This window comes from Populus trichocarpa, chromosome 6, assembly GCF_000002775.5.
Source record: "Populus trichocarpa isolate Nisqually-1 chromosome 6, P.trichocarpa_v4.1, whole genome shotgun sequence".
Taxonomy (NCBI): Eukaryota; Viridiplantae; Streptophyta; class Magnoliopsida; order Malpighiales; family Salicaceae; genus Populus; species Populus trichocarpa.
In genome coordinates, this window is record NC_037290.2 from 18,408,828 (window position 1) to 18,419,286 (window position 10,459).

A 10,459-nucleotide genomic window follows, 5' to 3' on the forward strand; every position below is an offset into this window, starting at 1 on the left:
ATGCTAATTCTTCCTATAATCTCTCAAACAATATTGACTCTTACTATTTATTAGGATCTCTTTTCTATAACGCTTCTTTAACAAACTTGACTTAGTACAGTCAGAACAGAACAATTGTTAATAAAGTGGATAAGAGAGACAAGAAGTGAACAAAGCCATTAATTCTTTTGTCTCAGCTCATCTCTCATCTCTGATATGGCAGAAAATACTAAACCTACAGAAGCTCTTGCAATGACAATAGCCGAAGAAACCACCAAAACTAAAAAAGAAGTAGTGGGAAATACGAAGTCTGAGAAAGTAAATCAAGTAAAAAACTATGCAAGCATATTATCGATTATCACCTTTGTTCTTTCTGTTGTGATCCTTGCCTCCGCTATCTGGTTGCTTTACATGAAAGATTACGATTGTGAGAAGCTCTTATGGCTACCAAGGTTACAGATTGGTATTGGCATTGGATTGATCTTTGTTTCCTTGATTAGCAACATTGCTGTGTTGCTGAGATCACGGTTTCCTGTGCCGGGATTCTTTCTAGTTATGGTGCCATTGATCGTGATGCTCACAATGGGACTTGCACTTGTGGGAGCTAACAAGCTGGAAAGCAGGAGATTGATGGCTACACCAAAGTGGTTCAGAGAAAAAGTTCGCCATAATGACAACTGGGAAAATATTAAATCATGCATCTACAATACTGGAACATGCGATGATTTGGTGTCCAGGTCGTTGAATCTCAAAGCATTTGATTTCAGTATCAAGAAATTATCACCCATAGAGGTAGGTAGTTTCATTTATAGCATGCATGTTATATATATATGTGCATAGATTTGTTATATTTGAACCATCTTTTATGCATATCTTAACATGATATAATTTACTGTTGACATTTTACTATGATGCTTGCAATGAGTTTTATACCTGAGAAGATTTGTCGTTTCTATATTGAAATTGATATGTTTCCCACAAGATTATAAGAATGCATATTTTCCGCTCCAATCAGGTTACTTTTTTTAGGCATAATTTCTCAAGTGATCATATGCTGTTAGTAATTCGTTGATTTTATGGTAATGCCCGGCAAATAGTAAATCACCTGATTAAAATCTTTAAATAAACCTAATCTCTTTCTTTCCTTAATCTTAGAGGAAGAATATCTTCTATAATATCCGTATTAATTATAAGCTCTTTGCTTCCTGATTTAATACTTGTTATTTTGTTACATGGAAGGCCGGATGTTGCAAACCACCATCAATATGTCAAATGGAGTACGTGAATGCCACATTTTGGACAAAAGTTGAAGGGGCTGTGGATGAATCACAACAGCAATATAGCGACTGTGCTACATGGCAGAATGATCAAAATATCTTGTGTTACAACTGTGGATCTTGTAGACATGGTTTTGTGAGAGTAATGGAAAGCAAATGGAGGAATCTTGGCGTCCTACTCATCTTGATGGGCTTACTTCTTATTATTGCTCATATATCATTATTCGTTATGGTTATGTGGGAGCACTACAATTGATGAAAATTAAGACTGCAAATTACTAATCTGTCTCCACCATTTCAAGAAAGAGAGGTGTTTTCCTTATAGCGTAGCCCGATCATTTTCAAGAAAAGGGTAAGCTTTTTTTATCTTTTCAAAATAATTAGTGTAATAAGGATGATTTTCTTCTTTTGTAATTTTGTTTTTGTTTTATGGTGTTGGTCACCTGTGTGTGTGTGCTCTTTCTTTTCTAAATTGTTGTTATTTTTAAGTTTTTAGTTCTATGGTTTGAATTAGCATGTATTCGGGGAGTTTTTTTAGCAATAAGAGAGCACATTCTTTTCTACAACAAGCTTCACTCAATCCCACCAAAAAAAGAAAGATAATTCGGATCAAGGGGGATGGCAGGCTCCATGCTACTGCTGAGATTATTAACCCTTTCTATTGATTCAATATGACTGATGTATGGAAAGAACGAAAGAATTCAATTCCTGAAGTCCAGTTTGATTCATCAAAGAGCTTGTCAAAGGGGATGCAAAATTAAAAGGTTCTGCAGACTGCAGCTTCCTGATGAACTACGTAAATTAAAATGTTTTAACAGATTACATTGCAATGCCATATGTCACTTCAGCTACCAAGTGAAGAAAACATCTAATCTATAATATACACAATAACATTTGCGGAATTATGCATTTTACAAATGCAGAGCAAAGTGGTAGGCAGCTAAAGCTTGTGAAAAGCCTCTTATGAAGACTACCTCATGTTCACCCTGTAGCAACTGATGACAGGCAAGGCAGGCAGAAAAGCTTCTGGATAGCTCCTGATCAAAGCTTCATCTTGTTCACCCCCGAGCATGCGACGGATCAAAAGGCCCTACCCATTGAGCGACACCACCAGTAGTAGACATTGCTGCACCACCAAACCCAACATTGGACACTACACTGTTGCTACTGTTGTAAGGAATTATCCCTTCCCCTGCTGGTCCAACACCCATGTGAACAAAAGGCCTCCCATATCCATCAGGATTTGCGTAGCCACCAATATATTGGTTTGGAGCTAAAATGACACAGATCAGCACCAGAATTGTGTTAAAAAAATAATCAAAACATATTTCAAAGGACACGACCACCACATTTAGATATAACACAAAAAGTTACCACGTGCTCTGGTCTCAGCATTCAAGACATCAACGCGCAAATTTTCCATTTCTCTTGCCATCCCTATGAGATTCTGTTCCATTGCTCGCATTTGCTCCACCTTCTCTATATTTAATCCTTTTTCGTACTCGAATGTAGCTCTTTTCACCGAAAGAGCAGATGAAAAAAAAAAGTAGATGTAAGTTAGAACTTAATAAACTGTACATTGTATGTCACAGTGAAAATATTTTAACAGAAAAAATCGAATCCTTATTATATCAATGAATGTATTTTTTTTTTTCTATTGCTGTTTTTCAGCACCATTTCATCAGTGTACACTGCATAACCATCATGCTCACAGAGAAGACAAACACTGATGTTTAATCAACTTTTGATCATCCATTACTTCCAAAGCTGATGCAAGTTTGCTGCAGTTAACCTTTTTCACTCCCCACTCCCCACTTGTATTTGGTTTCCTCACAAATCCTCCATTTACAAAGCACATCATGCATTGTCACATAAATCAGGGGCTAGTTTAAATATTACAGTAGCATATGGCAAGAGAATTAGTATTACCCAGCACGTTAGACTAAGAGAAACCTTAATTAGTGTGAAACAGAACAGTCAAATAAATAACCACACTATGAAAGCACCATTCAATGTTAGTATTACAATCATGATTCCTCAAAGATAAAAAAAAAAAAGGAGAGAAAATATCCTATGTATTTAGGTCCTGAAACCATATCTCTGGATGATGGAGCCAGTAATTGGTGGTGTTTTGGATTATTAACAAACTCTAGTCCGTGGTAGTTTATTTCTAGTCTAGAATTAAACATCATGAAGGGTTCAGTGGCAGGTTCACTATTTAACACAGATTTAAGGTCCACGAGGAAGCAACAACTATTAAAAACTTGAGACAGATTTATTACTACCTTAACCTCTTGAGTTCATGCCTTGAATTCTCAAGCTCAGCATGCAGATCTGGTATACTCTTTACATCAGTGTGGATTTTCTGCAACTCGTGTGAAGCCTGTTGGATTTGTGTAGCAAGCTCTTGTCTTTCTTTGACCAAGTTCTGTGCCTCCACATGTGCCTGTTTGAGGTCCTTTTTCACGTTCTCACCAGCCCTGATGTCTTTTTCCATTTTTGCAATTTTATCCAGCAAAACCCTGATCTGGATATCACTTTCAGTCTGGATGCTTCTAATATGTGCCTTGAGTCTTTGCACTTCCTGCTGAGCAGCAGCAAGGTCCTCCCTCAAGGCCATGTGACTAGTAACCAGTCTATTATTATCTCCTGCAAGTTGTTCAATGTCCGCAGCCTGAGCAGCAAACCTATGCTCTAGAAGATCAGAACGAGAGAGTGGCTCTGATGTATGGTGGCCAGCAGGAAATGGACCATGACGCATCATCCCAGGTGCTTGGATAACACGCCCTTCTAAAGTTGGTCGAATATGCCTTCTTGCAGACATGACAATTCTCTCAGGTCTGCACAAGCATTAAGGTTTAATTTTCAATCAGAGTTCTGAGATGCAGATTGGTGTTTCAATCAATCTATGGAATCACTCCAAGTGTGAAACAATGTACACTATAATGGATAAAAGTACAAAATGTCTATTCTATTTGCCGTTTAAATCTACAGAAAGGTTTCCAAGCGTTCTAAAACAATCTGTTTCAACAATAGACACATTCCCGCCTACCATGACCAAAACAAGCCCATATGACCTTCAGGACAGTATCATTACAGGATTGTGCCTGTGATGCCAGTCTGCAGAATGTTTTAAAGTAGCCAGAAACTAAAATCACCTCAGAACATATGAGACACCATTATAAAATCATAAAGATTGACAATTGGATTACCTACAAAGCATTTATATAAACAAGTTCAAATTGTCAAACAAACATCTAACTCAAAAGCTTAAGCTATTAGATGATACTTCAAGATATGATTTATATTATTTTCTAAACAAATAACCCACACGCATAAACCCAAAAGCTGAAACCACCATTTATCACCATTGTCATATCATTATATCATGTACACGCAATGCACCAGCAGGCACATCTGGTTCCATTAGCTATTCTTATTTATAAAAAAAAATCCTCAAATTTGAAACTAACGTTCTCATAGATTGTTAAAACTTCCAAAAACCGAACAACCCAGATTACCAAAACTAAATCTCAAGTTCAAGTTCGAGATGGAGCATAATTCAAGGTTAAATTTGGGGTTTTTTTTACTAAGATTTTAAATAAGCAATCAATTTATTCAAGCCTATTCAAGCCTAACTTTAAGAGAATCGCGAAATATATATTATTACAGATTTTCTTTTCCTTTGCTATCGATAGTAAGATCAACGTGAATTCAAAGCAAGAATCTTTGAGGCCCAAAACAAAAAAACAAAAAAACAAAAAAAGCAAATTGGTATAGAAGGCAAAGGAGGAGTACAAAACTGTAAATATATGTGTAAAGAGAGAGAGTACCGGCGGCGGTGTTGCCGTGGAGGAAGCGTCGAAGACAGGTAGGAATAGGGAGGGAAGGTTTGAGCTGATGATCAACAGGCCAAACTCCAGTTATACAAGTTACAATATCGAATAAGCAAATGCGTTGCTTATGATTAATTATTTATTTATTTATTTAGGGCAAATCTAAAAGAGTTTACTTTTAATTATCAAAATTTCTTGCAATTATAGTTTTTATTTAATAATAATTTTTTTTTAGATTTGCAAACTTTCTTTTCTTAAATTTCACTAAAGATGAGACTAGTCCCGTTCGGGGTTTGTGACTATTCCTTCTAATAAATATGTTTTTTATAGATCAAACTTATGTTTTCACCCCTGAATATAAATGATTAACTTATTAATATTTGAGGATTACTAAATATTTTTTAAAAAAATTACAAGTTCATGAATTAACATTATATTATTTCTTCTTTTATTATGTTTTTTTATTAACTCTAAATTATTAAATTTAAATTGATAAAATATTAATAACTTAATTCATTATATTTTATTTCTCTCATTTCATTTAATCTTTTAAATTCAAAAGATTTAGAACATTGATATAAAAGGATCCAAGTTTATGTACAGATTGTTTATGTAAAATGATGGAAAAGGCATGATACATAATTACATATATTGTCAAAATCAAAAGGAGTAATATTCAAAATTAATAAACTTTATTTATCCTTCCATATTTCTATTTTAATTTAAAATCATAAAATAAATCAATTTTATTAAAATATATCAATTATAAATCGTAGGCACTATAATAAAATTGAAAAGGTAAATCCACACATTTACTCATGGTAATTTTTTTTTTTTAGTTTAACGTGGGTGTTCGGGCTAGTTTGCGCGCACCTCGACTAATCCCACGGGCCCTGAAGTTAACGACCATGTAAGCCTCCAGTGGCCATCACATGAGCAACCACAGAGCTTGAATCTGAGATCACAGAGGGAGCAAACCTTTTGATTCCAAGCTCTTCCCACTAGACCACCACCTAGATGATTAAATTTTCCTTAGTTCTTACGGTAAATGCATTTACGCGGAATGAATTTAGAACTCTTCTAACCCATAGTCGGCTACTTGGAACCCACCGTAGGGTTCCAGTTTGAGAACCCCATGCGTTTGCCTTTGCTTGAATGCTTATTTATAGAGTAAAACTAATCTTTGATGATAGTATTTTAGAATTAATTTAATGAAAATATTAATTAGTTGTTTTTGAAATTTATTAATAAAATTTACTTATTTAATATATGAGATACTTAATATTTTTTGGCAAGTGAATTCCCTAAAACTATTATGTAAAATTTGTATTATAATGAATAAAATGCAATATTACACATTCTTTGTGGGGGAATCGCACTTGAAGTAAATATAATTACCTAATACATCTAATAGAGTTGGGTGTCAACTCACCTTCTTCACTATGATTTATTTTTCTCCAATCATTTTTGTCTTTTTTTTTCAGTTTTTAACATTTATTTGATTTTGAATTTATTTTCATTTTCAGTTTGTTTTTATAGTGTTATTTCTATAATGTTATCATAATTTCAAACAAACATTTTAATATTTAATTTGTTTTTAATTTTAAAAACATTTATTTTTCATATCATATAATTAAATAAAAATAGTTATTTATAAAAAAAAGTCTTACACCTAGTGCAGTCTATCACCTAGATTGTGAATTTGGCAATTTAAATCGCGAAACCTGAGTCGATTCAATATATTTACATCTCATTATTAAAAAGAGCATCTTAATTATTATTTTTTATTGTCAAATTATATTTTTTACGAGTTATCCAAATTGTTTCTAAGCCTGCTAAGTCGACTAGGTCATGCAGGGCAACTCTCACAAGTTTTAATTCCAAGGTTGATCTATTGGGTCAAGAGGACCGAGTTTAATAACAATATTAAATAGTTTTTTATAGCTTGAATTTTTATATTTATGTTCAATTTTTTTTATTCAAGTTATAGCGTGTCGCAGCACTGTAAACTAGTTATATACATAAACAAGAATGATTATTAAATATTCTTAATGTGGATACCTCACTTATGTAAATTAACAAGACACTAAATGGTGTAACTAAATTACTGTAGTCATACCCACAAAATACTATTCATTAGAATAGTTTTTTTTTTTAACTTCACCCTTCAGCAACCCATTATTCTTTTCTTTCTTTTTTTTTTCAATTTAATCATTCAATATATATTATTTTGGGAATTATACTTTATAATCTTTTTTTATTTTTTTTGTTGGGTAATATACTAGTCTCGTGGATTTAGTTTTTTTCTTCTTAATTTCAACCTTCAACATTAGATCTGTTGAAAGTGGGGCTCGATAAAAAAAAAAAAAATTTTTTTAAGAATTTATCTCAATCTCTTGACCTAAGTTACAAGTTTAATAAATTAACCCAAGTTAATTGGGATTCACTTTTTTTGTTGCTTTTTTTCAATTGATTTTTTTTCGATTTCATTCTTCAATATTGAGTTGGTTGGAAATTAGAATTTATATTTTTTTATTTTCTATGGAGTTATCCTGATCTCATGACCTGCGTTGTGAGTTTGACCTAGATTGACTTTATTTATTTTTTGGTACCTTTTTTAATTGAGTATTTTTTTTATTTGGACTTCTGATTTTTCTTTTATTTACTTTTGATAAGGTTATCTTAATTTCATGACCCTACTCACAGGTTTGGTAGGTTGATCCTAGTTAACTCGGTTTATTTTTTTAGTCCTTTTTTAATTAAATATTTTTTTTTCAATTTCACCCTCCAACAACTTTTTTTTTTCCGATGAATATTAAGCTATTTAGAATTTGGGCTTCATAATTCTTTTTTATTTGCTTTCTATTAAGTTTTCATAGTCTCATGTATTTAGTTTTTTTTTTTTCTCAATTTCAACCTTCAATATTGAATTTGTTTGAAATGAAGCTTTGAAAAAAGATTTATTTGCTTTTATGAATTTGTTTTGGTCTCATCACCTAGGTCACGAATTTAACAGGTTAGCTCAAATTGACTTGGGTTATTTTTTTTAAATTATTTTTTTTTCAATTTCATCCTCCAACATTGGGTTGGCTGGAATTGGGCTTTTTAATTTTTTTTATTTGCTTTATATGAGGTTATCCTGATCTCATGATCCGGGTTGCAGGTTTAGCAAGTTAACTCAGGGTTACTTGGGTAGTTTGTTTTCTTTTTTAATTTAATTTTTTTTTTTAATGTCATCATTCAACATTGAGTTTATTAGAAATTGGCCTTTATAATTTATTTTAACTTGATTCAAATAAGATTATGATGGTCTCATGAACTCGGTCACAGATTTGAGAGGTTACTCAAATCAGTTAAATATGTTACAATCTCAGTATTTGAAAACAAATGACATCCAATATATCATCATATCAATATTTAAAAAAATATATCTAATATGCATTATATTTTGAGTTTATAATTAATTTTTTATATTAAAAAACATGTTTGCGACGCTTAAATTTTTTTCTTACATTCAAAAAAAAATTAATTCGTCCAACAACACAATACATGACAATGATCTAAGTGGTAATTATCATAGCAAGTACATCTTTCGCATGAACTAGTATTAGAATACATAATAATTCCTTCTTAATTTATACGACCATAATATTAACTTCCCCTTAATGGTTATGTAATTTTTCTTTGTGTCATTTAACAAGATAACATTTATAAATTCAATTTCTAGAATATAATTATGTGCTTTATTTATCAACAAATTCAATTGTAAAACATTGATAACTAGATTAGTTGATTAACTAGTAAGTGGGTTCATATGTTGTTTTGGTTTATTTAAAAAACTTATTTTAATTTGAGAAATAATAGTAATGTTGAAAAAGACAAGTGAATGGAATGCACATCGAATTGACAAATTACTAGTTATTTGATTCGCGTTTCTCCACGGGTTGTATATATTTTTCAAAGAAAAAAACAAGAACATTTACTTAGTTGTGTTTACTGAATTTATTTATTAAAATTAATTTTTCATTTAAGCGCATTTATAAGAAATAAGAAAAACAAACGACTTACGTTATAGGCTTGACTAGGTTTAATAAGTTGGTTCAATTTGATTAGACGATAAAAAATAGGCGATGATAGTAAACAACAAATTTTTTTATATAAAAAAGATAATATTAACTTGGAAAACAAAACCTTGGAAGTATGAAAATGGATAAAAAATTGACTTGAGTCAACCCAAGTTAGCATGATAGACATATAACCTAGGTGATCAGGGACGAGCCAACCCGGGTTAGCCTACAAAACTCGTGGCCTAGGTTATAAGACCGAGATAACACAAAGCTGATTTAAAAAATAATAATGTCAAATGATGAAATCATAAAATAAATAAGCAAAAAAATAATGTCAACCTACATTAACTTTTCAAACTCGTGACCTATGTCATTAGACCAGAAACACTATAAATAGAAAAAATGTGAAGTCCAATCTCTAGCAAATTAAATGTTGAAGGATGAAACTAAGAAAAAAAATTAATTACACAAAAGAATCTAAAACAATTGTAATTAAAGAATGAGGGTGAAAATAAAAATAAAAAATAGATTAGAGGGGGGCCAATAATTTTTTATTGGAGGGTTAACAAAAGGAGAAAAATCAAAAGAATATAGATCAAATTAAAAGAAATAATACACCATAAACTTTGATTGAATAATAACATTGAAAACCAATAAAACTTTAATAAAAGAGCCACGAAAGAAAATAGAAATCAAAAGAATAAGAATTGAATTAAATAATAATAATATATGACAAACTATAATTGAAGGACCAAATTGAAAATGAATAAAAGTTTTATAAAAAGGCTAATAACAAAAATTAGAAATAAAAAGAATAAGAATTTAAATTGAAATACCAAAGACGAAGAGGATCGACATGTACTTTTGAGGGGAGGAAAGAGAAGAAAAAAAGAAAAAGAAGAATGATTATCAATGATAAATTGCTCATACTTCATCATCATGCATCGCACCAAGAGGAAGAAAGCGTAGTAGCACTTCTAACAACATAACAAAAAGGAATGTGTGGTCACTGGGAGGCGTCACACCCGCCCACCCAAAGAGCATAAGCGTCTTCCACACGCTAGGACATGGTGTGCACGTGACAACATCTTTTTGAATTAAAAAAATAATTCAACATTAAAAGACCGAAAATTCCCTCCATTAATATTGAAATAACATAACAAAAACCCTCTACAATAGAATGAAATTGCCTTTGTACAGAAGCCTTATTTGTTTCTCATTCAAAGGGAAAAAATGTCTTTTTATCATGTTATAGAAAATGAAAAGACAAAAATGCTTTTATTCAACATTTCTAAGTTTT

The 10,459-nt window shown here is 31.7% G+C and overlaps 2 protein-coding genes across 2 annotated transcripts; one reads left to right on the forward strand and one right to left on the reverse strand.

Moving 5' to 3' along the window:
- Positions 1-92: 92 nt before the first annotated feature.
- LOC7465986 (tetraspanin-15) lies at positions 93-1,728 on the forward strand. Its single transcript, XM_002309342.4, has 2 exons — positions 93-771; positions 1,219-1,728. Exons 1-2 carry the CDS (start codon positions 196-198, stop codon positions 1,510-1,512), a joined length of 870 nt encoding a protein of 289 aa, XP_002309378.2. The 5' UTR covers positions 93-195; the 3' UTR covers positions 1,513-1,728.
- Positions 1,729-1,961: 233 nt separating this feature from the next.
- On the reverse strand, positions 1,962-5,245 carry LOC7485275 (protein FLX-like 4). The gene is made up of 4 exons (XM_002308392.4): positions 5,090-5,245; positions 3,542-4,096; positions 2,631-2,770; positions 1,962-2,529 (listed from the first exon to the last, which is right to left on the reverse strand). Exons 2-4 carry the CDS (start codon positions 4,078-4,080, stop codon positions 2,315-2,317), a joined length of 894 nt encoding a protein of 297 aa, XP_002308428.1. The 5' UTR covers positions 4,081-4,096; positions 5,090-5,245; the 3' UTR covers positions 1,962-2,314.
- Between the last annotated feature and the right edge of the window lie 5,214 nt (positions 5,246-10,459).

Excerpts from the sequence above, each read along its gene's own strand:
- LOC7465986 (XM_002309342.4), top strand. The coding sequence starts at position 196 with ATGGCAGAAAATACTAAACCTACAGAAGCTCTTGCAATGACAATAGCC. Across the intron at positions 772-1,218 it reads AGAAATTATCACCCATAGAG|GCCGGATGTTGCAAACCACC; the intron begins GTAGGTAGTTTC and ends GTTACATGGAAG.
- LOC7485275 (XM_002308392.4), bottom strand. The coding sequence starts at position 4,080 with ATGTCTGCAAGAAGGCATATTCGACCAACTTTAGAAGGGCGTGTTATC. Across the intron at positions 2,771-3,541 it reads CATGAACTCAAGAGGTTAAG|AGCTACATTCGAGTACGAAA; the intron begins GTAGTAATAAAT and ends TTCGGTGAAAAG. Across the intron at positions 2,530-2,630 it reads TGCTGAGACCAGAGCACGTG|CTCCAAACCAATATATTGGT; the intron begins GTAACTTTTTGT and ends GTGTCATTTTAG.